We start from the raw sequence: 23,461 nt of genomic DNA on the forward strand, positions 1-23,461 counted from the left end.
CATGGTGAATCGAGTTCACCATGTCACAGGTATCTAAGTTTCATGGATGACGATTTTCAACAAAATGTCTAACTAGTACAGATCTTTCCATTATTCAAGTCGATAGTGAAAGATACCCCTATAATGAATCGTGAGGAACTGAGGGTCCAGAAGATAATACTTCTCAACCTTCGTTATCCTAGATATATTATTTAAAACAAAAGGAGGGTTTTCTGTATGTATTAGTTTACAAAATTTGCCGCATAAAATATAGCACAGCCGTATGTACGAGTTCGAGTCCCCTCTAGGTACGAAGTCGTCATCTTTGTTATGGAGAATTTTATCCCAATGTGGGGACTTTCGGCAGACTCCAAAACAGACTCCAATTTTATCACCAAGACTACAGTAACAAACTCAGTTTTCTCTCAATCAACTTAACCCCTTTGGGATGAATACTGAATGGCGAATGCACTCGTATTTTTAGCATTTTTCCGCAACAAAAAAACATGTGAAGTTTAGAGGGTGATTTGTACGCAGTCTTACTCCTACCTTATGAAGGTAGAGAAGTTATTTCTGATAGACCATCGATATAAGTCAAGCATATCAAAAGCAAAGTATCAAAACAAACAGTAGTAAAGAAACACATGCTAAAAAAAAAAAAGAGGAGAATCGTATGAACAACAAATAATATGGTAACAAAAATAAAAGGAAACAACATATAATGATAAAATCCTAGAATACGAAATTAGGAGAACAATAATAACAATACTATTAAGGAAACTAAACAATGTTGGACTACCTACTAATGTTCAATCCCAATATCCTCTGAATAAGGAATCATATCCATGGTAAGCTCTAGGTTTGTCATATCGTGTCTAATCACCTTTCCCCGATGACCATTTTTTCCCCACAAGTATCACAAAATGCTTGCAAGAACATATAATTTAGTTTTACTGTTACTCTACATGTTGAACCCCATCAATGTCATAATACAAGCCAGGGGATACTTCTCAAATGGTTTGCCAGGATAACCCATCAATTATTACATGACACAAAATATAATCAGATTGCTCCTGATGAACATCCTACACATTTAGAAATATACAAATAAGCAAAGGGAAATCAAATAATTGAGCAGGATCTTTTTCTTGATGACCGATAAATCGGTCTGGGCCCAACCCTTAGAACCAACCGCAATCTCCACTTAAATATCAGGCTTAGTTCGCATGATGCAAGGCTCGAACTCCCCTAACCTTTGCCACTTGACCAAAGCCCTGAGCAGGACTTTGCCTGCTGTTTCTGATATACATCATTGCTTTACCTAGGCAGAGGCTCCACAAGAAAACTGGTTTGGTTGAGGGTACAAGATCCAAGCAAGCAATTACAACAGAATCGACTGCACTGAAAGAGAAGTTCAACACAAAATTTAAGGGTTCAAAAATGTGAACACTGTTTGGGTAAGCTATTTAAGCATCAAACACTTCTAAAAGGTCAACCTACTCGACATGACACAGATAGGATTGTTTGACATCAGCCCAACAATACTGACTATTGACAATTTTTCAATTGATCAGCAAAAGATGTTGCCTTTAACGTGTCCCTGAAAGGGATGAGCGTTGTGAGTCATAACATTAACTCTGGTTTTTTGGACTTATGATTTGAGCGAGGAAAAGCAGATAATATAGGAAGAGATACATGTAATGCTTGGTTGATTAATTAGCTTGGAAAATCATTTACTCGAACCAACTTGGTATAAGAGCCATGACTTCATCTTTCTCCAACACCACTCGACTCACTCCCTCTTAGTCCCCCCTTGGACTTCCAAATCCTCCAGTCTATAACCTCAAGGTTCCATACCTATTGAAACTATGTATCTGAATTACCTAACTTGGAGACAAGTCAGAACCTTCTTTTGTCGGTTGAAGGTTCAATACCTTGCCCACTCACTACACATGAAGAATGTCATTTACGGATCCAATATGATACTATTACACCCAGTTGGATAAATGTCACCTTTTCGCCACTAGTTCTTGATTCTCACCGAAACTTTGTATGTGAAACTTGTAAAGAAGTGTGTGATACCTTGGTGTCTCTTTACCCTGAACAATTGTCCTCAACTATTCTTCAAGAAAAAAATCATAATCTCAAAAGAGGCTCACTTTTCTTTTCTTTTTTGATAACCATGGGGTCCACCAAGACTAATTTCAGGAAATATCATCTCCAAGCATTGCACTCATTGCTTGTTCTCTGACGGCTACGGAGAACTTGTCAAGGAGGAAGATCTTGTCGCTCAGGCATAAGCGTCGCCAACTTCCCACTCTACTTTTGTTTCAGGACTAAATGCCACTGGTCACTTCCTCCCCATAGTCACGGGACCAATCTTTTTAACAGAAGAAACTCTCAAGTCTTATCAATGCAAACGTCCCCTGAGGCTACCATAGCAGAGATCATGGTCAACCCATCAACCCTTTAATAACTCTTGTCGCAGATTTTGCTCTCAATGTACTAGAATGCGACATCTTGCTTGAAGGTGTTTTTTATCGTTCTCCTTTTCTTCCGTTGAAGCAGTCAGATTTGTTTTGACTTCCATACATCCTTAGAATGATGAAATACCCATGAACAAGCACTATTGTTTAGATGGAATAACTTATCAAGCTGATGCCACAAAGCACGAAATCATCTTCCAGATGATCAGAAAATCATTAGATCCTGCTGAATCTGATAAACAGCGCAGACGATGTGAAATTTGTTTGTTTTGTTTCTGACTCCATTCAACGGCTCAAAAGTTATGCCGGACATCAGGAATAAATCCCCCCACCCCCACCCCCAGCACTTTCTGTAGCAGCATCTTAAGGAAACAAATTCATTGACTCTACCAACACTGCTAGAGTCTTCCGTTCCTCCACCTCGTCTTTCTTATATTTCTATATTAAAACTACCTAGGACCGTATGAGCAGAGTACCCTAAAGTGTTCTTCAGTAGGTTTATGGTTGAAAAATGGGATGGAAGAGGAAGCCTGAAGGAGTTATGCTAATTCACCTTCTTTTTTTCTCATTTCACTCTGAGAAAGATTAACTTCAGCAACCAGCAGAGCTTGGCAAGTCAAAATACAAAAGCTAGTGCACTAACATAAGAATCAAATAACCAGAGCATCCAATTCAGAAACTTAAAGATAATGAGTGCAATGGCCCTGTACATTATAAAACCTTTAGAAATTTTTTACACACTCGATGAGAGACAAGTGCTCTAACACCCTCCTGCACATGTAACTGAGTTCTTGAGTCTACACGTGGATTCAAAATCCCTTTTTTTAGCACATTGAAGAGTAGACATGATATAGAGAGACAAAAATCAGTCTCAACTGGCTGGAGAATGGGCCTGGAAATGAGGAGAGTAAGCTCAAATGGCTAAAAAGTGGGTCTAGATCAACGTTTGTGGCTCGATGAGCTGAATTGAGAGAAAAGAAGAAGCTCAGAGTCCATAGACCAAGCTGAGAGAAAGCCCAGGAGCTACTTTGCTTGGACTCTTCAAAGATATCTATGGGTGTGGGTCGGATACTCCAAAAATAGTACTTTTGTGGAGGATCCGACACGAGTGCGGCAACATTTTTGGAGAGGCCAAGCAACATAGACAAGGAGACTAGTTAACTATCTCACTACCAATGTGGGGCTTTTAACATCCCTCCCCCCTCCAGCATTGCCCATACCGAGACATTTAAACTGTGAACAGTACAAATGAGGTCTAACATCGGATAAACCAAGAATCGAAATAGGTCTGACTCTTATACTATCTCCACGTTGGTTGAGGAAATCGGTTGTAGTCTTGGAGAATACCCCCCTCATGAGCTAGCTTTTGAGATTAAATCATACCCAAGGTAACAATCAAAATTGTACACATTCTGTGCATGTTATTCAGCTTCATCTCAAAGAATTCTGGTAAAGTAATAATTCATCAAGCAATCATATGATAAGTCACCACAAGATCTCCTTACCTGGAAAAAGCTTGGCGATCAATGTCATACACTCATTCTAGTCCCAATTTCTCAAAAGAAGTCCCATACTCGCATTCAGTGCTGCAAACCTGCATATTTCACAACTTAAAAGAGTATATGTTAGCAGGATATATCTACAATTTATGCCATCAAATATTCACAGTTCAGCACAATTAGCAGAGAAATAGCAGACCAAGGAGAGGGGAATAGAAGAAAAGAATCAGTCGAAAGTAATTATCAACTAAAATATTTATAATCACTCATTCAATATTATGTCCCATCAACTAAATGATGGCTAGTATCCCAATGGCACACTGAAGGCCCAAGGGTACTCTTTCCTAAAAACTATCATTCTTGGGCTGATTGGCATGGCTTTCAGACTGACCAAAAGGAGACCCATCAGCTGGCCACTTATCAACCCCAGAACTTCCAGCTGCCTGCAAGGGATCTATATCCCACAAATCTGACAAACCAGAGCTAATACCGAAGTCTGGGACATAGTTGCTACAACTATCCCATAACTCGGCGCCAGCACTTGGCATGCCAGCACTGGCTTCAAAACCCATACTCCAAAGTTCCTCGTCTTTCACCATACTTCCAATAGCTGGTGAGGAAAATCCTGAAATGTTTTTCTCCTTCCCCATCTCCTCTGGAAAAGAGGCAAAGTACTCAGGCACAACTTCTAATTGAGGACTAGCTACATTCTTCCCTTTGAAATGAGAGCCTTCGGGGTTAAAGAATGAAGCTCCTCCTATTTCCCGATCTGAACAATTAAAAAGTTCATTTGCTACTGTCAGTCCCTCAGATGCAACAGTACCACCTTCAAAAGGCATGGCTTCCACTCCTAAACCAGTTTCTGGGAGTTGTTGATCCACAACTGGATTGAAATCTGGGTTCTCAAACCATGCCGCAAGGTCTTGAAAGTCAGACCTGACCTTGACTATCTGCCCTTCCATGGAAGACGACCCCACTCCATCCGGACCATGTGGCTGATGTTTAACAAATTTCCTCATTGTTCTTGGACAAGTAATTTCTCCTTGCTCCTTCATCTGCCGAACACGAGCCAAGAATGCGGGATTCTGAAGCACCTTGGCCAAGAATGAAACCATCTGCTTCTGTCTTTGTTCTGCAGCCTGAAGCTTTTCATTAACAGATTCCATTTGTTGAACCGTCCCACGCTGCTGCTGCTGCAACTCAACAACTTCCTGCATCATCAAACTCTTCTCATTCCTGAGTTTCTCTATCTCATCCATAGTACCTTTCCCTGCTTCAGCAGATGATCCAGAAGAACTTCCAGCCTGATGTGACTTTCGCCTCTGTATATTCTTCAACAAATGCCTCTTCCCTCTCAAGAACCCTTCATTCGCAAACTCCCACCTGTCAGCATCGATTTTGCGAAATCCCTGAATAAAGTTGCCCAAAAGTAAATCAGAAACAAAAATTGTAGAAACTATCAGACCAACAACATGAGAATAAATCATTATTCATATAACAAAATGAAATTTTTACATAAAGCCAGATGCTAACTGTCAAATTTTCATGAGTTCCAGGAGCTGCATTACACTATAAATACACAATTAGTAGATCTTTTGAAGTAAGACCATATATAAACTACAAAGCTTAAACACTCTGTTTAATCAGAACCTTAGAATTCTACCTGCAGCATTAGATGAACCTCCCAAACTCAGCAGATGCATCAATGCAGGGAGCTTTATCTACAAGCCCAAATCACGAACAGCGCACCTCTTAATCATTTTCCTTAAGAACCAACCACTTTAATATCCACTAAAGATCTCAATGACATCATTTACACAAGGTACCAAAAACATTGAACTATCAAGAAGAAAAAGCAGTTCTCTAATGTTCATTTACAATCGCAGGAGCCTATACTGTTTACAACGCGAAAAATCTATTTACATTTACATCCTAAAACATCATTTTTACAGTACATCAACAAGATAAGAGCAAACAAACTACAGAAAAATGAGGGGGGGGATAAAGATACATGAAAATCTACAACAGAAATTACATACAAGAAAAAAAAATCACAAAAAAAGAGAGAGACAAGAGTTAGAGAACTAGAGATTTAACACAGCCCAAAAAAATCGGCCAGTGTGCTAAAATTAATACCCACGTATGTATTAAGCTGTCGAACAAAGCTGGAGAAATTGCTGTGCTTGAAATTCCTAGGAAGAACCAATCTTGAAAACTCCGCTGGATCCCAAACTACAAAGCTTTCTCCATTTCTACCCCAAGAAATAATCGAATCCAATAAAGGGTCCTCAACCAAATCAAAAGTCTTTGACAAAAATGGCGGAATTTGTATCCCATGTAAACACTCCATAGGGTGCGGCACACCCAATCCTTCCTCAGCTGGCTGTTCAATTTCTCCTCCTTCTCCTTCTCCTTCTCCAACTGGGTGTTGGCTCAAAGGAGTAGCAAAAGATCCAAAATTGATAAAAGGAGAAGATGGGTCAGCAAAAGGGAGTGAAATTGGTGAAAACGCAGCAAATTCAGAGTCCATTTCAGTCAAAAAGGGGTTTTTTGTATTAGTATCAGATTCTTGTTTTTTATCAAATGGGTTCATATGATACAGAGAGATTTGTGGTTTTATGGATCAAAGATTGAAACTTTATAGTTTTTTTGGATCAAAAGATTGAAAATTTCGAAAAGGGTGTTTGATAATAAGTCGGTAAAAGGGGGTTTAAGGGAGGTTTATATAGGTAACGCCGACATACAAACCAAGAAATATCTCCTGAAAACAACTGTGTAAAGTCGGTGGAGTTTTTCTCTTGAAGCTCCATTTTAATTTTTTTAATTTTATTTTTTTTTGATTCTTGTATGGTTTTCTGGAAAATGAAAAAGATTTATGAGGAAACAAGCAGGTCGTTTCTCGGGATTTAAATGTTGTGGAGGAGGAAGAAGAACAAATGGGGTCCATTTATACACAGAAAGCAGATATTTTTGTGAAGATTTTTTGGAGACAAAGTTTAAGAATTAAGTAATTGAATTCAACAATGGTGGTGAGTTGGTCCAATGGAAATGGAGATATTGAATAGAAGAAGATTTTATTAATGGAGTTTGTGGGGTGCCACTGTCTGTCTTCTGCATTAAGTAAAATATTTGTTGGGGATTTTTTTAAAGAGTAATTGACAAAAATGGCCACTTTTAGTAGGTACAACATAAGAGGGATAATAATTTCGAAAAAAATATAAAATTATTATCATATGCTAGTTAATTTTGAGAGTCCTTATAGTATAATAATTGATTAGTTAGTTTATGGTATATAATGAAATAATTTACCTCAAGATTTTTTTTTAATTTTTTTAGATAACTTTATTTCTTCTTCCATCTCCATATCAAACAATCTCTTGTGTTGTTTTTCAAGAATATATATATTTTTTATTTAGCTTATTATATTTTATATACAAATAAAAAATATTATCCTAAAATTATGTAGATAGTGGTCAAGGGTAGGGTGTAAAGGATGGAGGACTGTGTGAGTGTGGTTATAGGGTAATTTTGCTATGTTGAAATTATGTCCGAGGTTAGCTTATTATAAGGCAATTAATGTTTCACTTGACTTGACTTGTTTAGTTGTTTATCAATATTGCTTAATATTTGGATTTAGATTATTTTTTTTATGTGGAACTCAAATGAATACAATGATACACATGAAAAAATTTAATTTTTCATATTGATTCAAAATAACGTGATTTTTTTTATGTACTTAAATAAAATTTGTCAAAATTTCAATTTCAACTTTGGCACAATCATAAGTCGACTGTCACCCCCAACACTTTATTGAAACTCTCACATTTTTTTACCCTTTGATTTTTTATCATGGCCAAAGTTGCACATTTATGATACATGTCACATGTGACAGTATTTGACTTACAATTAAGAGTTTAACGATATTTATCTCAATCAAGATGAATTAAAATTAAAATGCACAGTATATAATCAACTATCTAGACAATTCAAATTCGAATTACAAAGTTAAAATGAGAAATAAAAAATTTACTCACAAGTAGTTACATGAAATAAATTGTCTCATGTGTGCGGCATGTGTTGCCAAAATTCACGCCACCACGGACCTATGTTGTACACAAATTTGGCTAACTCTTGTTTAATTTGTATCGTTCATTAACTTTTTTTTATTTAGCTTTGTCTTGACATTAGTTCACCTTGACTTGCTCACATTGGATCCGACCTTAGAACTTGCCAACGTGTCATCATGTNACGGGTTCAGGTGACCCATTTTTTAAGCTTAAAATCGCCCCTGGTTACATGAAAGAAATTGTCTCATGTGTTGCCAAAATTCACGCCACCGCGGACCTATGTTGTACACAAATTTGGCAAACTCTTGTTTAATTTGTATCATTCATTAACTTTTTTTTGTTTAGCTTTGTCCTGACATTAGTTCACCTTGACTTGCTCACATTGGATCCGACCTTAGAACTTGCCAACGTGTCATTATGTTCACTATCGGCGTTATTCAGTGCTCATGTCATGATACATAGTCTTCTCGCCTTGTTTGTTTCCAAATTTGGTAATGCCACCACACTATTCACGTGAATGATTCAATCCACATTTAAATTTTTAACAAAGTATTTATATCAGTTCTTTATCGTAATTGTACCATTTGTCGAGTTTAATAGTCATATCATAAAAGCAATTGTAGTCGTCTTATTAATATTTTATTTTAAAAAATTCTATTTCACGTCCATTACTTTGATGTTCAAAGTTAAAATTTTTTTAAAATACATATATCAAATTACCCTTATTTAGAAATTTGGGAAGGAAAGATAAAGACAAATTTGTAATTTTATTATTTACTTTCAAATTTACAAATTCCTATATATGTTATGTATATACACACATTTTTCTTCATTATTTATATCGTCAGACTCTAAAATCCGCTCTAGAGATCAATTCTCTCTCCCCTAATCTTAAATTTTGTTCATCATTCAAGATACTCTATTTTGATTTGATTTTATTTTGATGTTGTTGTATTAAAGGTGTCTGTAAGTTCTTCTTCTCCTTTATTTATATATGTTGTTATTTGTATAATGATTTTTTGAGTTATTATAATATAATGTTACTGCACAAGATAAATTTCACTAATGTATAATAACTCGTAAATCATATAGAAGAGATAAATTATACTAGATAAGTTTTGTGTGACGAACTCGATTTAAGAGCCCCCAACCCTACTATTGTAGAAAAGAAAGTTTTTACTTGAGACCTTCAATATAAAAATTTCAAGGCAAATCTTCTGAGTCATCCCTAATGCTTGTCAAGTCTGAATTGATATATCATAAAATGGTGTATTCATATAATATTTTAAACTAGACAAATAAAAAAATGTAAAAAAAAAAAAAAGAGACTAAACAAACTGAGTAGGACAGGACAAAACAATTTTTTTAATAGGACAGAATAATATGAATCAAAATCTTTACGGATTAAGGCTTGGTCTACCCTATCTCATCCTAAATGTCATCCCTAAACTGTTAAATAAATATTACTCAGTTTCTTATATTTTTTATCCTAAAAATAATTATATATTTAAAATAAGATTATGAAGATCAACGGAAATACGAGTAGGGTATGGGTTTTGGGGAGGGGTAGGGGTAAGGGTTAAAGGGAAGGGTGACTGTGGATGGGATCTATAGCAAGGGGTGATGTTGCTATGTTGAAATTTTGTTCGATGCTAGTCCGCTATGAGGTAACTAATGTCTCGCTTGACTCAATTGATTTATTGAGCTTTTTAATATTTGGACATAGATTATTTTTTGATGCGGACCTGAAATGAACATAATGATACATACGAAAATTTTCAATCTTTATATTGATTCAAAATAACACAAAAGACCTTCATTTGTTATGACAATAAATCCGTCATAACTTCAACTTCCGCATAATTATACGTTAACTTGTTGCCCAAAACTTTATTGAAACTCATTTTTTCATCATTTGATTTTTTATCATGGACAAAGTTGTACATTTATAATACATGTGACAATCTTTGACTTATAACTAATAATCTCATGATATTTATCACAATCGAAGTTAATTAAGCTAAAGTGCATACGATATAACCAATTGTCTAGGCAATTCAAATTATAATTACAAAGCTAAAATAAGAAATAAAAAAATTGCTCACAAGTAGTTACATGAAATGAATTGTTTTACGCGTGCGTCATGTCAACCCTCGACCTCTTTAGGGTATGGCCTACCGGCCTGCAAATATAGGAAGGCGATCTACCTGCTAATCAAACTGCGTAACCAAAGCGATTTTTTATTGGTGGTTGATAGGTGTTGGTCCGATTCACCTATGTTAGTTCGAACTTGACGGGTCGTGTACATCGACTATTTGTTAACCTTGGGCTTCACAAACATCCAAGAAAAACAGCCCAACTAACCTCATGGGCTCCAACAAGGCCCATATATCTACCCCTTTCTCTCTTCTCTATCCTCCTTATTAACGAATTTTTGCCCCGACCCATATATATATGAGCTACACTTTTCCCAAATCAATCAAAAACCCTATCTCCCATTCCAATTTACAGCTGAAAAATCCCCAATTGAAGCTCACAACTTTCAGTTTATATCGGTAAAGATCAGATTTAGTCCCATTGATTCGAGTTGTTCTTGAAATTTACATGGAATTAGTAATAAGTAGTGATTTTGTTGTTTGTTTTGATTTTGCGTTATTTTTTAGCAATTTTGGATGTAACCGATGTAAAATAGTTCGAATTTAGGGTTAGTTTTTTTTTTCCTCTTCTTTTTTGATGATTGTTTGGATAAAGTGATGGAAATGGAGGGTTCTCGTAGACCATTTGATAGATCAAGATTGGAGCCAGGACCTAAGAAACCAAGATTAATCGAAGCCCCAATTGGAACTGAGCGAGGTTCTAATGGGAGGAGCTTTATTCCTCAACGGGGAGCTGGGAATTCGAGGATTCGAGCTAGTGATAGAGGGGGAGACTCGGAAAACAGTGATTCGATTCGCGGGTCTTTTCAACAACAACAGCAGCAGCAGCAGCAGACACAGCATCAGGAGCTAGTGAGTCAGTATAAGACGGCTTTAGCTGAACTGACATTTAATTCGAAGCCGATAATTACAAACTTGACTATTATTGCTGGTGAGAATTTGCAAGCTGCCAAGGCAATTGCTGCTACTATCTGCAACAACATTATTGAGGTGATATTCCGGTTTTAAATGCTACTGTGTCAATGTTGTTGATTTTGTTTAATTTAGTGTGTTTTATTACTTGTTGTACAGAAGTGAAATCTGATAAAGAAGGTAAAGTTAGATTTATAATTTTTTAGATTAGTGCAGCTGGTGTAATATGAGTGTTGTAGCTGAAAATAGAGTAAAGATTCTGTAAATGATTTCTTGGTTAGTGATAAAGTTGGTGGATTTGGAACAAATTTGGTCTCTTTATGAAATTATATAGTTGCTTTGCTATGGTGATGGAGATGTCATGATTATAACTTTAGCTGGTAGAATTTTCCATTTAAAGTTATCCGAATAGCATTGTGATTCAATTCCAAAGTGCAGTCACAGTTTTTCCACAGCATTGATGAGAATGATTATATGTGAGCCGTTGGGGAAAAAAAAGTACTTGTATTTCCAATTTCTAAGCTTTTCTCCTGGATGTATCTCAAAAGTATCATATTTCTTTAATTAAAAAATGATTCGTGCAGTTGCTATATGTGACTGGTTAATGTCTGGTCAATACAGACTCATTTCACATTTCCTTTTAGGTTCCCAAAAGGCCAACACCGATTATGCTATAACTTTAATGGTGAAGGGATGATCCAATTCCTTTATTGCTAGGCAGTTTATTAACATGCACCTTACATATACTTATGATTTGTCGGGCTCACGTCTTTGGCATAAATCAGATACTCAGCATCATCGAGGTTCAGTATTTAGCATTTGTTGTCAGATGAAGGATGTATCCTGTTATTTAGTTGTATTCTCTGCAAAATTTAGTATGCAAGAAATGTCAAGTTCAATCCTTTTCGGAAAAAAAAAAAGACATGTCTTCAAGACATGCTGTTATACAGAATCTTGCTTCCTGCAGTTTCACAATTTTTGAAAGTTAGGATATACTGATCTTGAGCCTTTGCTTTTGGATCAGACATTGAAGGTCTGGCAATTCTTGATTCAAGTAACTTGTCTGGATTGTGCTTCTTTAACCAGTGGATGCCTGTGATTCACATTAACAAATTGCGATTAATTCCAAAATGATAGAGAAAGAATCATCCAGACTCCACTTGTGGGATTACACCGTGTATGTTGTCTTTGATACAGAAAGAATCACATTCACTGTATGTTATGTAAATTGTGATATTCATACCGGAAACATTTTTTAAGTCCAAATTAAATTCTGATTGAAGTTGCAGATGCTTTTGTTTAAATGGATAAAGGAAAGACATCTCTTTGAAAGTCTTCCATCCCTCAATCCGAGTGGTTTTGTTATCTGTACAATATATAATTTTGCTGTGCTAAAATGAAGGATGTCCATGGTTATATTTGTTTTTATGATATCAATTGATGTGATACAGGTATAACTAAATTTCTGTCTAGATTTTGTTGAATAAATTTTGCTTGTATAAAGAGAAGGTGAAATGAGTGAGTGCAGTGCAGAGCTGCAGGCAGATTTGGTCTTCCCATGTTAACAGCTCCCTTCCCTTAACTGGTTTATTCTATTTTGAAATTGTTCTCTAGCTTTGCCAAAGATGATTTCTATGTTGATACTTCTACGGCCCAGTTTCCTATTCAGTTTGTCTGCTGAATATTTAAGTAAGTACTCCAGAGCTGTATTGCATGTCCTATCATGGTTTGCAAAGATGTCGGATATAATGGTGCTTGTAGTCTTTGCTTTGCTGCTTTGAGTAATGTTTCTGTCTCTTATTTCTTTTCCCGTTAGGAATTTCGTTTTTTTTGCTTTGTCCCCTTGGCATACAGTTTGCATCAGTCAGTGCCAAAGGATTTTACAAACTCATTTTAATATAGCTGGAAATCATTCGCAGGTTCCTACTGAGCAAAAATTGCCATCTCTATATCTTTTGGACAGTATTGTGAAGAACATCGGGCGGGATTATATTAAGTATTTTGCCACCAGGCTACCTGAGGTCAGATTTGGATCTATATGTAGTAGTTTGTTGTGATCATGATTCTTGCAACCGTTGCATTTTCTCATCTGTTAACTTTTTTCTAAAGGAAAAAGAAACTCTGTAACATACTTTGCTCAGCTGTTGTTACCATTGCCATTCATTTTGATGAAATCTTCTCATTTTACCTGGAAAAAAACTCTGTAACGAACTCTTCTCAGTTTTTCCTGTGTCCTGTGAATGTGACATCCATCTGAGTGGATGATGATGTCGAGTACTATGAATCATATCTTACCTTGAGTAATTAATTGTAGTTGGGTTGATGTTTCTAGTTTAGGGAGATAGCTGCATTACTGCAAGCTAATACATACTTGATCATCATTTTTTCGTGTGTTTTAGGTTTTCTGCAAAGCTTATAGACAGGTTGAACCTTCAGTACATCCTGGGATGCGGCATCTTTTTGGAACTTGGAAAGGAGTATTCCCCCCTCAACAACTGCAATTAATTGAGAAGGAGCTCGGATTTACTACCGGTGTCAATGGCTCATCATCAGGGACATCTAGGCCTGATCCACAGGCTCAACGACCTGCACATAGCATTCATGTAAATCCAAAATATCTGGAGGCACGGCAACGCCTACAGCAATCAACCAAGGTAAGTGAGAGTAGCCATTATGGTGCTCTCCTTGAAAAACATTTTCTTGAGCACGTTATGTGGTGCTGCTACTAAGTCACATTTCCCTAACTTTTCATCATCTCAAATACTGAGTTTATCCCAGTTCTTGCTCTGCTGTTGAATGAGATTTTGATAGCTGGAGGTTTAAGCATTGTTGTTCCCTTAATACAAAACACATACAATACTGCCCTTCGTTTTAAACTTAGCCATGGTTAGGGGATACTACAAAACCTGAATGGTCTCTCTATCAGAGACTTCTCAGTAATGGGTGAATTCTCAATGTAATGGGTTAAGACACAACCTGCCATGTCAACTGGTTCTCAGGAATTAGTGTTAGTGCCTTGGGTTTCCGAAATCCTTCTCTTGAACTAACGTGAACTTCTTACTGCTTCATCTAAAAACATGTTTCAGAGAAGGAACACTTATATTTTTCAATTATTCTTGATCAATATTTTTAGTTATAGCGCTACCCCAACACCCCCCCCCCCCCCCCACACACACATTTGGTCTTGAATTTTGTTTTCTTGGGTCAATTTGTGGAAATATTTTGTTGATGGGTGGTGGTGGGAACTTGAATGTCGAACTTAGACCTGTATTTGGTTATGTGAACCACCTCATCTAAAACTTTAACTGTTAAGAGACACTGTTTTGTTCATTGTAAAACACATCTTTCCTGCAAAATACTCTTTATGTTTATCAATGTTCTTTGTTATAATGAAGGCAAAAGGAGCAGTTAGTGACATCAGCAGTACTCCTAATGTAAATGAGGATGCGGAGAGACCAGAGAGAACGACCAGTGTTAGTTCTGGAAGATCATGGATTGATCCCTCCATTAAGGTAGTGATATGGAATATGTTTTAACTATTGAATGTCTGCAGATATGCATGCTTGAACTTTTATTAAGTTAAGGAATCTAAGCCATTTAATATTGCAATATTGTAGCGTGCTCAGAAAGAAAAGTTGAATGAGCATGTTCCTGAGAAAACTATCAGTGCAGCATATGGAGATTCGGATTATGTTTCTGATCTATCAAGAGGTGCTGCCTTTGGAGTAGGAAGAGGAGGCGAAAGATTTAAAGAACAGGGGTTCGATAAACCTTGGTATGATTCCGGGACTGGTAAAATATTGAGCCAAAGAAGCGGCTTGGACATTAAGCATGGTTTCCAAAGTATACCCCAAAAATCTGCAACCTCTGATGCACATCCACAACTGATACCGTCCTTACCAAATAGAACCAGTACTTTAACGGATAGGAGCTGGAAGAATTCTGAGGAAGAGGAGTACATGTGGGATGATGTAAATAATGCAGCTAAAGACCGGTGGGCATCTGAGGATTCAGATAAATCTGTAAGAGAATGCTTAACAAATATTTATTCATATTAGTACTGGATTCGTTTCTAAAAGAATTACATGCGCTTTGCCCACTGTAGTTCTAGTTCTGGACAGATAATCCACCTTAATAAGAAAATGCAGTAATAATCTCCTTAAAGTTAATAGTGTCTAACCCATTAACTTTTTTTCTAATCATTTTCTTGCAATCTAAATTTTTTGTTTCTAATGCTTGTTAAAATTCTCATGAAACCAGCAGGCTTACTGCTCATCAAGCACACTTTTTGCTTTTGATAGAAATTACTATTTGTGCACCAACTTCTAGCCCTTCAACATGGATCAGCATATTCTCCCGCTTTTAGCTGCTACTCTCTCTCTATATAACCTTTTTCTTGACATCTGAGATCCCCTTTGGCAACTTTGTCTATCGAACCGATCTATTCTATTTATCATTGTAACTATGAGCTTGCTTTAAGATGTCTTAAGTACTGCAAAAGTCATTTCTTAGAAAGAATAGGTTACTTACTAATATGCTTAAACTAGTTTGTTAAATTGATGATTCTTAAACGTTTTTGGCTCTTGTTAATTGAGCTAGTTTCGTAATTTCTTCTAGTAGCTACTTTTTTGTTGTGTAAAATGTCCATGCTGTTTTTGACAGACCAACCTTGTTATTTTCCTGAATCTGCAGGACTTAGAAAATCAATTACGGAGACCACAAAGCACAAGGGAGGTCGGGTTAAGGGCTGATAGTGAAGCCTCAGCTGATTCTCTTTCTGCCGAAGAGAGAGGGCCAGCTTCTTTTGGGAATCAAATGTCAGCAATGTGGTCCAGGGAATCACATGCTTTAGATGGAACTAGGCATTCAGCTTCTGTTCAAGGTGCTCCAGTTCATCCAGAAGGCTATCAAACTTCTTTCAGCGGGTTGTCAAAAGCTGCAAATTCAGTAAGTAGGGCATCTTACAAGTTACAGACAGGTTCAGTCCATGTTGGAACGCCAAATATTGGGCCGATGAATGCAACTCTGGAATCCAGGGGATCCATAGTGCAACAGGGAGAGACTCTCAGAGCTGCCTCTCCCTCTGCTCAGTCACCAATGCATCAGCGTTCTCCATCCCCATCGCTTATAACAAGCAACACTAATCAAGTAATTAATAGTCCCGGTGAGCAGTACCAGATGCAGACCAGTTCTCGTTCTGATCCAAGACTATCCCAAATCTCAAGGAGGTCAAATCTAGATCCCCGTAACCAGTTTGCCCAGGAATCTCTGGCAATGCCATCTCGGAATACCGTTTCAGTTAATTCACAAAGACAACAGCCTCCAAGTTTGCAGAATTCGTCTGCCTTGTCTTCTTCTCATCAGTTGAGACATAAGGTTCAGCGGGAAAGCCTGGAATCTGAATATACTGGTCAAACCAAGAATTCAACAGCTCCTCAGATTTCAGGTTTTCCTGATCCCTCTAGCACTAGCAGTTTGTTGGCTGCTGTTTTGAAGAGTGGAGTCATTGGTAATAAATCAAGTTCTGGTACTACATCGAGTTCTCTTGATAAGGGTGCTCTGTCATCCCAAGCCAGTGCACTGCCTCATCCCTCCCAGTTTTCCGCATCTGGGCCTAGGATCCCACCGGCCTCCGTCACTAGTCTATCGATGGACAGAAATGCTTCAAATCCTCCAAATTATTCCCAGAGAAATGTAGAACAGCCACCATTGCCACCTGGTCTACCTCGAACTCTTGTAGGGAGTGCATCATTGCAGATGCCGAATGCACTAAATACTGCTTCCAGTCCTCTTTCAAGTATTTTGAGTACATTGGTGGCGAAGGGGTTAATATCTGCATCAAAGAAAGACCCACCTATTTATACTCCTTCGGATACACCTCCTCAAACTCAGAACCTTATTCCACCTGCAAGCTCCATTTCAACTCCTGCTTTATCTGCTCCAATATCTTCATCTGTTCCTTCTTCAGCTCCTAAGGATGAACTTTCTCACTCAAAACCTTCTGCTAAAACTCCTGAGGTCTTACTTCAGTCCACGAAAGAAGATGCAAAAAGTCTCATTGGGCTTGTATTTAAGCCAGATGTGATTCGGAATTCCCATCCTGCTGTGATCAGTGACCTTCTTGATGACGTTCCACATCAGTGTGGAATATGCGGTTTTGGACTAAAACTCCAAGAGAAACTTGATAGACACTTGGAGTGGCACTCATTGAGAAATCCAGATGTCAAACTGTTGAATAATTCAAGAAAGTGGTATTTAAATTCTGGGGAATGGATTGCTGCATTTGGTGGCCTCCCTTGTGGTGATAAATCCAAAGGGCCAGCTGGAGGTTCTAGTGAGACATCAGAATGTGCTGAGACCATGGTTCCTGCAGATGAATGTCAATGTGTGTGTGTTTTGTGTGGTGAGTTTTTTGAAGACTTCTACAATGAAGAAAGTGACGAATGGATGTTCAAAGATGCTGTTTACATGAGTATTCCAAGTGAAAGTTATTGTCAGGGTCCGATAGTCCACAAGAGCTGTATTTCAGAAAGTTCTTGTCAAGAGTTGGGGCTTGCCTAGGATATAAATTGGTAAGTGATATGATGTTAAAGTTGATTTTAGATATTTTAAATACTTCACTAGATACTAATTATGAAAGAAGCCTTTTCATGTGGTTTGTTAGTGCTGCTGGTAAATGGGTGGCATCTGTTTTCATAGATAAGAATCTTCCATCGATTCTTAATGAAAAACAAATATGTGGTATTTTTCATTTAAATTATTCCCCAAAATATATGTTTAGCTGATTTTGATCCTTCAAGTGTCTGAAAACTGAATACAAGTTACTTGTTGGCACCTTGAGTAAAATATGGATCTAATTGTCTGACATCCCCGTTTTGGAGTGCGTTGCTCTTGAGAATTAAATGCTTTTCAGAAGAGAGCACTTTCTATAGTTCTTAAATTTTTGAAGTGCTTTGAATTCAAATTGATTTTGGGCTGCCAATAAAATGGTTAGACAAGTTATGCTGCCCGTGAAAATTGTTAGTTGAAACTTTTGGACTGGCAATAAAATGGAGGAAGCTTAAGTTTTGAAATGCAATTTAGAGATGCATTATTCTTTTTGATCCTCCTTTGGACTTGCGTACGTGCTCGAACATTTTAATCTTGCCATTCTTGCTAGTTTGTATGTTGGTATTTATACGTTCTTTGCAGTTCCTTTATTTCAGTAGTAGCCACCGCTGACTTGTATTGTATCATATTGTCCATGGTTTCATTTCTCAGGTGTTGGATGCTTGATTTTTGTTCTGTTAATCGAAGATAACCAGGTTCATTTTGAATTACTTGTAATGGTTATACATCTTCTTGCTTAGTAAGCCTCTTCCATGCTTTTATTTGAAATGACAACGAAATGGAAATTCTAGATACTAGAACAGTTTGCGCATCACATCTTCCTCAATTTGATACTTACTGTCCACTTACATTGTCCTCAGTGACGTTTTCAGTTTCAGTTACTGATGCTATTGAACAAAAATCATCCAGCTACAATTCTGTTCAAGATCCAACTTAAACTTGCCAAAGCAAGCTACTGAGTGTGCATTCACTTTGTTAGAACACTAAGGGCTTACAACTTTTACTAATTATCTAGCCTCAGCAACTTTGTCCCTTTTAAGTTCTCGGACACTTGGGCTATCATCACAACCATATTGTTGGTTTTAGATAATGGATATTTCCAGATTTTGATAGTAGTTCTTCATTTACTGGGATGTAATTTCATTGCCTGTATGTTTTTTTGCGAGTCCTTGGTTTTTACTTCTGGTAGAAAGTAGGTGGTTCTTGAAGCTGTGGACTGAACGTTCGTTCACATTAGTTGCTGCTCAAGCTGATGAGGATCTTTACAGACACAGACTTCTGTGGAATTGTTCATTGTGAATTTTTTTTGTGCTCAACACCATAATCCTCATTTTACTCTCTTACTGCATATTAAATGACGCGAATATGACAGGAGTGTTTTCAAGAATTGAGCATAAGAATGTGAATATGCTTTGCTATAACAGTTTTTCCTCTGATGTTCTTGAAAAGAAAAGGGGGATCAAATTCATGTTACACAATTTTCCAGCTGCAGTTTCTTCTTTTGTTCCAAATTTTTAGATTTATTAATTTTACTTCTCTTCATGTTATCCACTTGATCCAAGCATTTCTTCCCTGATTCTCCTAATGAACATAAAAATGTTGTACTTAAACTGCCAAACATTTAAATTTGAACTTCTCATTTCATCGCAACATACATAGTGCAGTTTCACAAGTTGAGTCTAAGGAGGGTGGCGTGGACACAAACTTTACCTATACTCAACACTTGAACCATTGACATTGACTACAAGGGTAAATTAGTTACAAATTATTATTTTTTCAATAATTAAAACTAATTTTTTTCTACAAAATGTGTGAAATGCATAGTATAGTAGTAGTATTATTGAATAAGCATGGTTCAATCATACAGCTGTGTTAAAAGACAAGACACTAATACCAATGAATGATTGTACATTTGGACTTTAAAGTAAAAAAACAGACGAAGGTGCAATAATTGAAGGAATCTGCTAAAGGTCAACTGTGGGTCTACCAATTTTCTCTAAATTGGAATTTGAAATTGACCCCTTTTCTCATGCTATTGTCCCCTTATCAACAAATTACTCCCTCCGTTCGTTTTTACTTGTCATATATTTTTAAAATAATTTTTCATTTTTATTTGTTACGTTTAACATATCAAGAAAAAATAATTATTTTTTTCATGTTTTCCCCTCATCATTAAATACTTATTTTTCAAATCATTTTTCAAGACTTAATACAAAACATCATTTAATAGGGATAGTTTAATAAAATATCTATATCAATAATTGTTTTTAAAATGGATGTGCTAAATCAAACAATGACAAGTAAAAATAAACGGAAGTAGTATGCTCTTTCTTTTCACAAAATAAAATAAGTACTCCCTCCGTTTCACAAAGAATGACCTGGTTTGACTTGGCACGGAGTTTAAGTAAATAAAGAAGACTTTTGAATCTTGTGGTCATAAATTAAAGTTATGTCAAATGTACAAAACTGCCCTTAATCTTGTGGTCTTAAACATGTCACGTGGAAAGCAAAAAGTAAAATGTTACCAAAAAAGGAAAGAAGTCATTCTTTTTGAAACTGACTAAAAAGGAAAGGATGTCATTCTTTGTGAAACGGAGGGAGTAGTATTTTTCTTAATCCACCCTAAATAAAAAGGATATCGGGAATTGAGCCTTTGTGGTTTGTTAATTTTAAAAAAATATATAGAGAGAAGTTTTGAAAGGGCTTCTCACTCAACGAATCAAAGGCACACTAAAAATCTTTCAAAAGCTTTTAGCGATGGAGTTGTTTGACACCTTGTTATCGACTCATCACTTCTGGAAAAAAAAAACTAACCCTAACTTCGAACTATTTTACATGGGATACCTCCAAGAAATTGGTTTTAAAAAGTTCACTACTTATTACTAAATCCATGTAATTTCAAGAATAACTCGAATAAATAGGACTCATACTCAACAACCCATTGTATAAGTTGAATAAAATAAAATGACTAGTTTATATATATATCACCAAAATCGACGGTGCAAAAGTATAATTTAAAGATACATTGATTTAAAAGTTGGGTTATAAGTTCAAAGTATTGCTGCTAGGGAACATATAGGATAACCGACAATTTCTTTTTTGTTTTTTCTCCATCGGTATCTGATACCCTCGTTAAGTCTGATTAAATTTAGATTTGTGTATTGCAAGACCTACTCTTAGACTCCTCTCATAATTATTTTCATTTTCATGGATTGAAACTCGAGACGGCTAATAAGCTTTAGGTTGTACCCTTTCGTTTCATATTAGTTGTTCACGTAATTAAAAATAATCATTCTAAATTACTTGTCAATTTATAAAATTAAGATAGAATTAATTAATTTTTTCCTATTTTACCCTTACAATTTTTTCCTTTTTAAAGGATAAACAAGTTTGTAAAATTTCAAAAAAAAAAAGTACATTCATAAAATTACTCTTCTCATTTATGATTCTTTTTAAGGAGTGTGTAAAATAAAAATTAAACAACTAATATAAAGCGGAGAAAGTAATAAATAGAGATCAACTCAAAGAGTAATAAATTAAACTTTTGGCTACAAAACATAGTACTACAATCTTATGATACATTGAAATACAAGTTTTAATAAATTAAAGTTTCTTTTAGTACGTAGTACTCTAATTTAAGGTTTTCAAGTATAGAAAAAACATTACTAATTAATCATCCTTAAGAAAAAAAAATATTAATATAAACTTGTTCAATGTTTTGGCTTGTGTTGAGTATAAATATAATCCAAATGAGCCTCTGCAATCATTCTTCTCTTGAAACAAACTTCATCTTTTTCTTCACATTCTTCTATTCCCATGAGCTGTTCCAAAATATTCCAAAAAGAAAAAAATAATTTGATTCAAGTTAGAGTCGGATATATGAATTTTAGAGTCGGAGCTAAAATATTATAACAAGTGTATTAAAGAAAATACAAAAGAATTACTCTATATTGTTAGAAGTTACATGTATATAACTAGGCCTAAACAGCAAAACAAATTGAAATTGTTGCTTAATTATTCATAGCTAACATAATATTTTACTAATTCATCGCTAAATGGTATTACCAACGAATTTTTTTTTACTAATTACAAAATTTTCCTAGTAGCAATTTTTTTATTTTTGTAAGAAGTGAAATCTCAAATTGATTATATGAATTTTCACTGCTCATATTGATTTCGGATAAGCTCATATACCATACATAAAAGAGAGGGGGGGGGGGGGGGGGGNGAAAGAACTTACATCATTGAAATCTTCTTGTACTTGTGAGGAAATTGGATTATTACTAATAATCCCATTAGATTCAATCTTCTTATTCTCTGTGAAAAAATAATAATTAATTAATTACCATTCAACAATAATTTAATTTTTGAAGCTCTATAGAAATTAATTAAAAAATAAAATAAAATAAAATAAAAAATCAGTACCTTGAGAATTAATTGTTGGCAATAAACGAGCTGAAGTTGTGTAGGAAATTAGTAGTAAAACCATAAGAGAAAGAAGAAATACAATATTTTTTTGCTCCATTTTTTGCCTTTGATTTATTTATTTTTTTGCTTAAATTTCTTCTTTTTATTGTCTCTGTGTGATGATGAGAGAGAGAAAAAAGAGAGAGATGAGAGATAGAAGAATAGAGGTGTTGGGAGTTGTATAAATAGCAAGAATTTTAAGAGAATGCCAGCAAAATATTGTTAGTCAAAGTTACTGTCATCATCGAATGAACAGGTTGAGTTAAATTTGAACAGATCAAAATAAATTGAGTTAATAAACGAATAAAGTGATTTACAATTATAACATTGGAGATAGAATGATTATAAACTTTTGACTCTGTTTACTTCAAGGTTAAAAGTCGAAAGTTGTTAAACATGAAAGTTTATTTATTGAGTGAGTTAGTATAGTAAGAAGTTCAAAATCGTGATTAAAATGAACCGAATCATGGATCATATGAAAATTTAAGTAGCTTAATTGATCAACGATTATAATTTATATTTTATTTATAAATGTTCAATTTACTATATCCCGACCTTCAATTAAAAAAAATCAAAACAATCAGGGGTTGTAACATGACTTGTCCAACTCTTATTAAGTTCATTTTTCTTTTGTCTATTATAGTTTATTTTAGTACGTAATAAATTTTTTATTTATTTATTATGATTATATAAATTGTATATCATATAATTGTTTTTTTAAAAATTTAATAATATTTTCTTATAAGTTAATTTTAGCTACATACATATTTCATTTGCATCAACCAACTTTTAGATAAATTGCATTAAGTTAATAAATAAATTACAAAAATCTCAGCAAATTAAATTATATTTTTTATGAATTAATTTTATTATTCATAAGCAAAAAGCCAAAAGTCACGTGAATAAAATAAAAGAAATGAAAAGAACTTAAAACCACTCATTTTCTCATTAGTTATTAGTTGCTATCTAATATTGTACCTGATGAACTTTTGGATACACCACATATATTATATATTATATGTATGCATCGATCTAAATATATACCTGTAAAAATTTGACACGTATATTTATGCAATAGCCTAATCTCATGCAAAGAAGAAGAACATATTAAATTTTCTTTGACGAAAAATTATATTTCATTTGTTCTTCTTATCATAATTTTTGGTTCCACAAGACCATAACTATATTTATGTGCACCTTTTCCTATATTTTATAGAAATTTTAAAATATATATGCACCTTTGACTAATTTAATTTTTCATGCATTATATATTAAACAAAATATTT

The 23,461-nt window shown here is 35.3% G+C and overlaps 3 protein-coding genes and 1 long non-coding RNA gene across 4 annotated transcripts; 1 reads left to right on the plus strand and 3 right to left on the minus strand.

Moving 5' to 3' along the window:
- Positions 1-698: 698 nt before the first annotated feature.
- On the minus strand, positions 699-3,479 carry LOC125870493 (uncharacterized). Its single transcript, XR_007446899.1, has 2 exons — positions 1,480-3,479; positions 699-1,380 (listed from the first exon to the last, which is right to left on the minus strand). It is a non-coding gene; the product is annotated as an uncharacterized LOC125870493 (long non-coding RNA).
- A 722-nt stretch (positions 3,480-4,201) lies between these two features.
- Positions 4,202-6,845, minus strand: LOC125870492 (heat stress transcription factor A-3). Its single transcript, XM_049550935.1, has 2 exons — positions 6,105-6,845; positions 4,202-5,373 (listed from the first exon to the last, which is right to left on the minus strand). Exons 1-2 carry the CDS (start codon positions 6,555-6,557, stop codon positions 4,309-4,311), a joined length of 1,518 nt encoding a protein of 505 aa, XP_049406892.1. The 5' UTR covers positions 6,558-6,845; the 3' UTR covers positions 4,202-4,308.
- A 3,657-nt stretch (positions 6,846-10,502) lies between these two features.
- LOC125870423 (polyadenylation and cleavage factor homolog 4) lies at positions 10,503-18,873 on the plus strand. Its single transcript, XM_049550857.1, has 7 exons — positions 10,503-11,177; positions 13,019-13,120; positions 13,499-13,753; positions 14,495-14,611; positions 14,717-15,121; positions 15,792-17,671; positions 18,360-18,873. Exons 1-6 carry the CDS (start codon positions 10,785-10,787, stop codon positions 17,658-17,660), a joined length of 3,141 nt encoding a protein of 1,046 aa, XP_049406814.1. The 5' UTR covers positions 10,503-10,784; the 3' UTR covers positions 17,661-17,671; positions 18,360-18,873.
- A 2,385-nt stretch (positions 18,874-21,258) lies between these two features.
- On the minus strand, positions 21,259-22,333 carry LOC125870844 (putative phytosulfokines 6). Its single transcript, XM_049551387.1, has 3 exons — positions 22,134-22,333; positions 21,949-22,025; positions 21,259-21,529 (listed from the first exon to the last, which is right to left on the minus strand). Exons 1-3 carry the CDS (start codon positions 22,231-22,233, stop codon positions 21,419-21,421), a joined length of 288 nt encoding a protein of 95 aa, XP_049407344.1. The 5' UTR covers positions 22,234-22,333; the 3' UTR covers positions 21,259-21,418.
- Positions 22,334-23,461: the final 1,128 nt, after the last annotated feature.

Source organism: Solanum stenotomum, chromosome 7 (genome assembly GCF_019186545.1).
Source record: "Solanum stenotomum isolate F172 chromosome 7, ASM1918654v1, whole genome shotgun sequence".
Taxonomy (NCBI): Eukaryota; Viridiplantae; Streptophyta; class Magnoliopsida; order Solanales; family Solanaceae; genus Solanum; species Solanum stenotomum.

Excerpts from the sequence above, each read along its gene's own strand:
- LOC125870844 (XM_049551387.1), bottom strand. The coding sequence starts at position 22,233 with ATGGAGCAAAAAAATATTGTATTTCTTCTTTCTCTTATGGTTTTACTA. Across the intron at positions 22,026-22,133 it reads GCCAACAATTAATTCTCAAG|AGAATAAGAAGATTGAATCT; the intron begins GTACTGATTTTT and ends ATTTTTTCACAG. Across the intron at positions 21,530-21,948 it reads TACAAGAAGATTTCAATGAT|CTCATGGGAATAGAAGAATG; the intron begins GTAAGTTCTTTC and ends ATTTTGGAACAG.
- LOC125870492 (XM_049550935.1), bottom strand. The coding sequence starts at position 6,557 with ATGAACCCATTTGATAAAAAACAAGAATCTGATACTAATACAAAAAAC. Across the intron at positions 5,374-6,104 it reads TTCGACAGCTTAATACATAC|GGATTTCGCAAAATCGATGC; the intron begins GTGGGTATTAAT and ends AACTTTATTCAG.
- LOC125870423 (XM_049550857.1), top strand. The coding sequence starts at position 10,785 with ATGGAAATGGAGGGTTCTCGTAGACCATTTGATAGATCAAGATTGGAG. Across the intron at positions 11,178-13,018 it reads TCTGCAACAACATTATTGAG|GTTCCTACTGAGCAAAAATT; the intron begins GTGATATTCCGG and ends AATCATTCGCAG. Across the intron at positions 13,754-14,494 it reads GCCTACAGCAATCAACCAAG|GCAAAAGGAGCAGTTAGTGA; the intron begins GTAAGTGAGAGT and ends GTTATAATGAAG.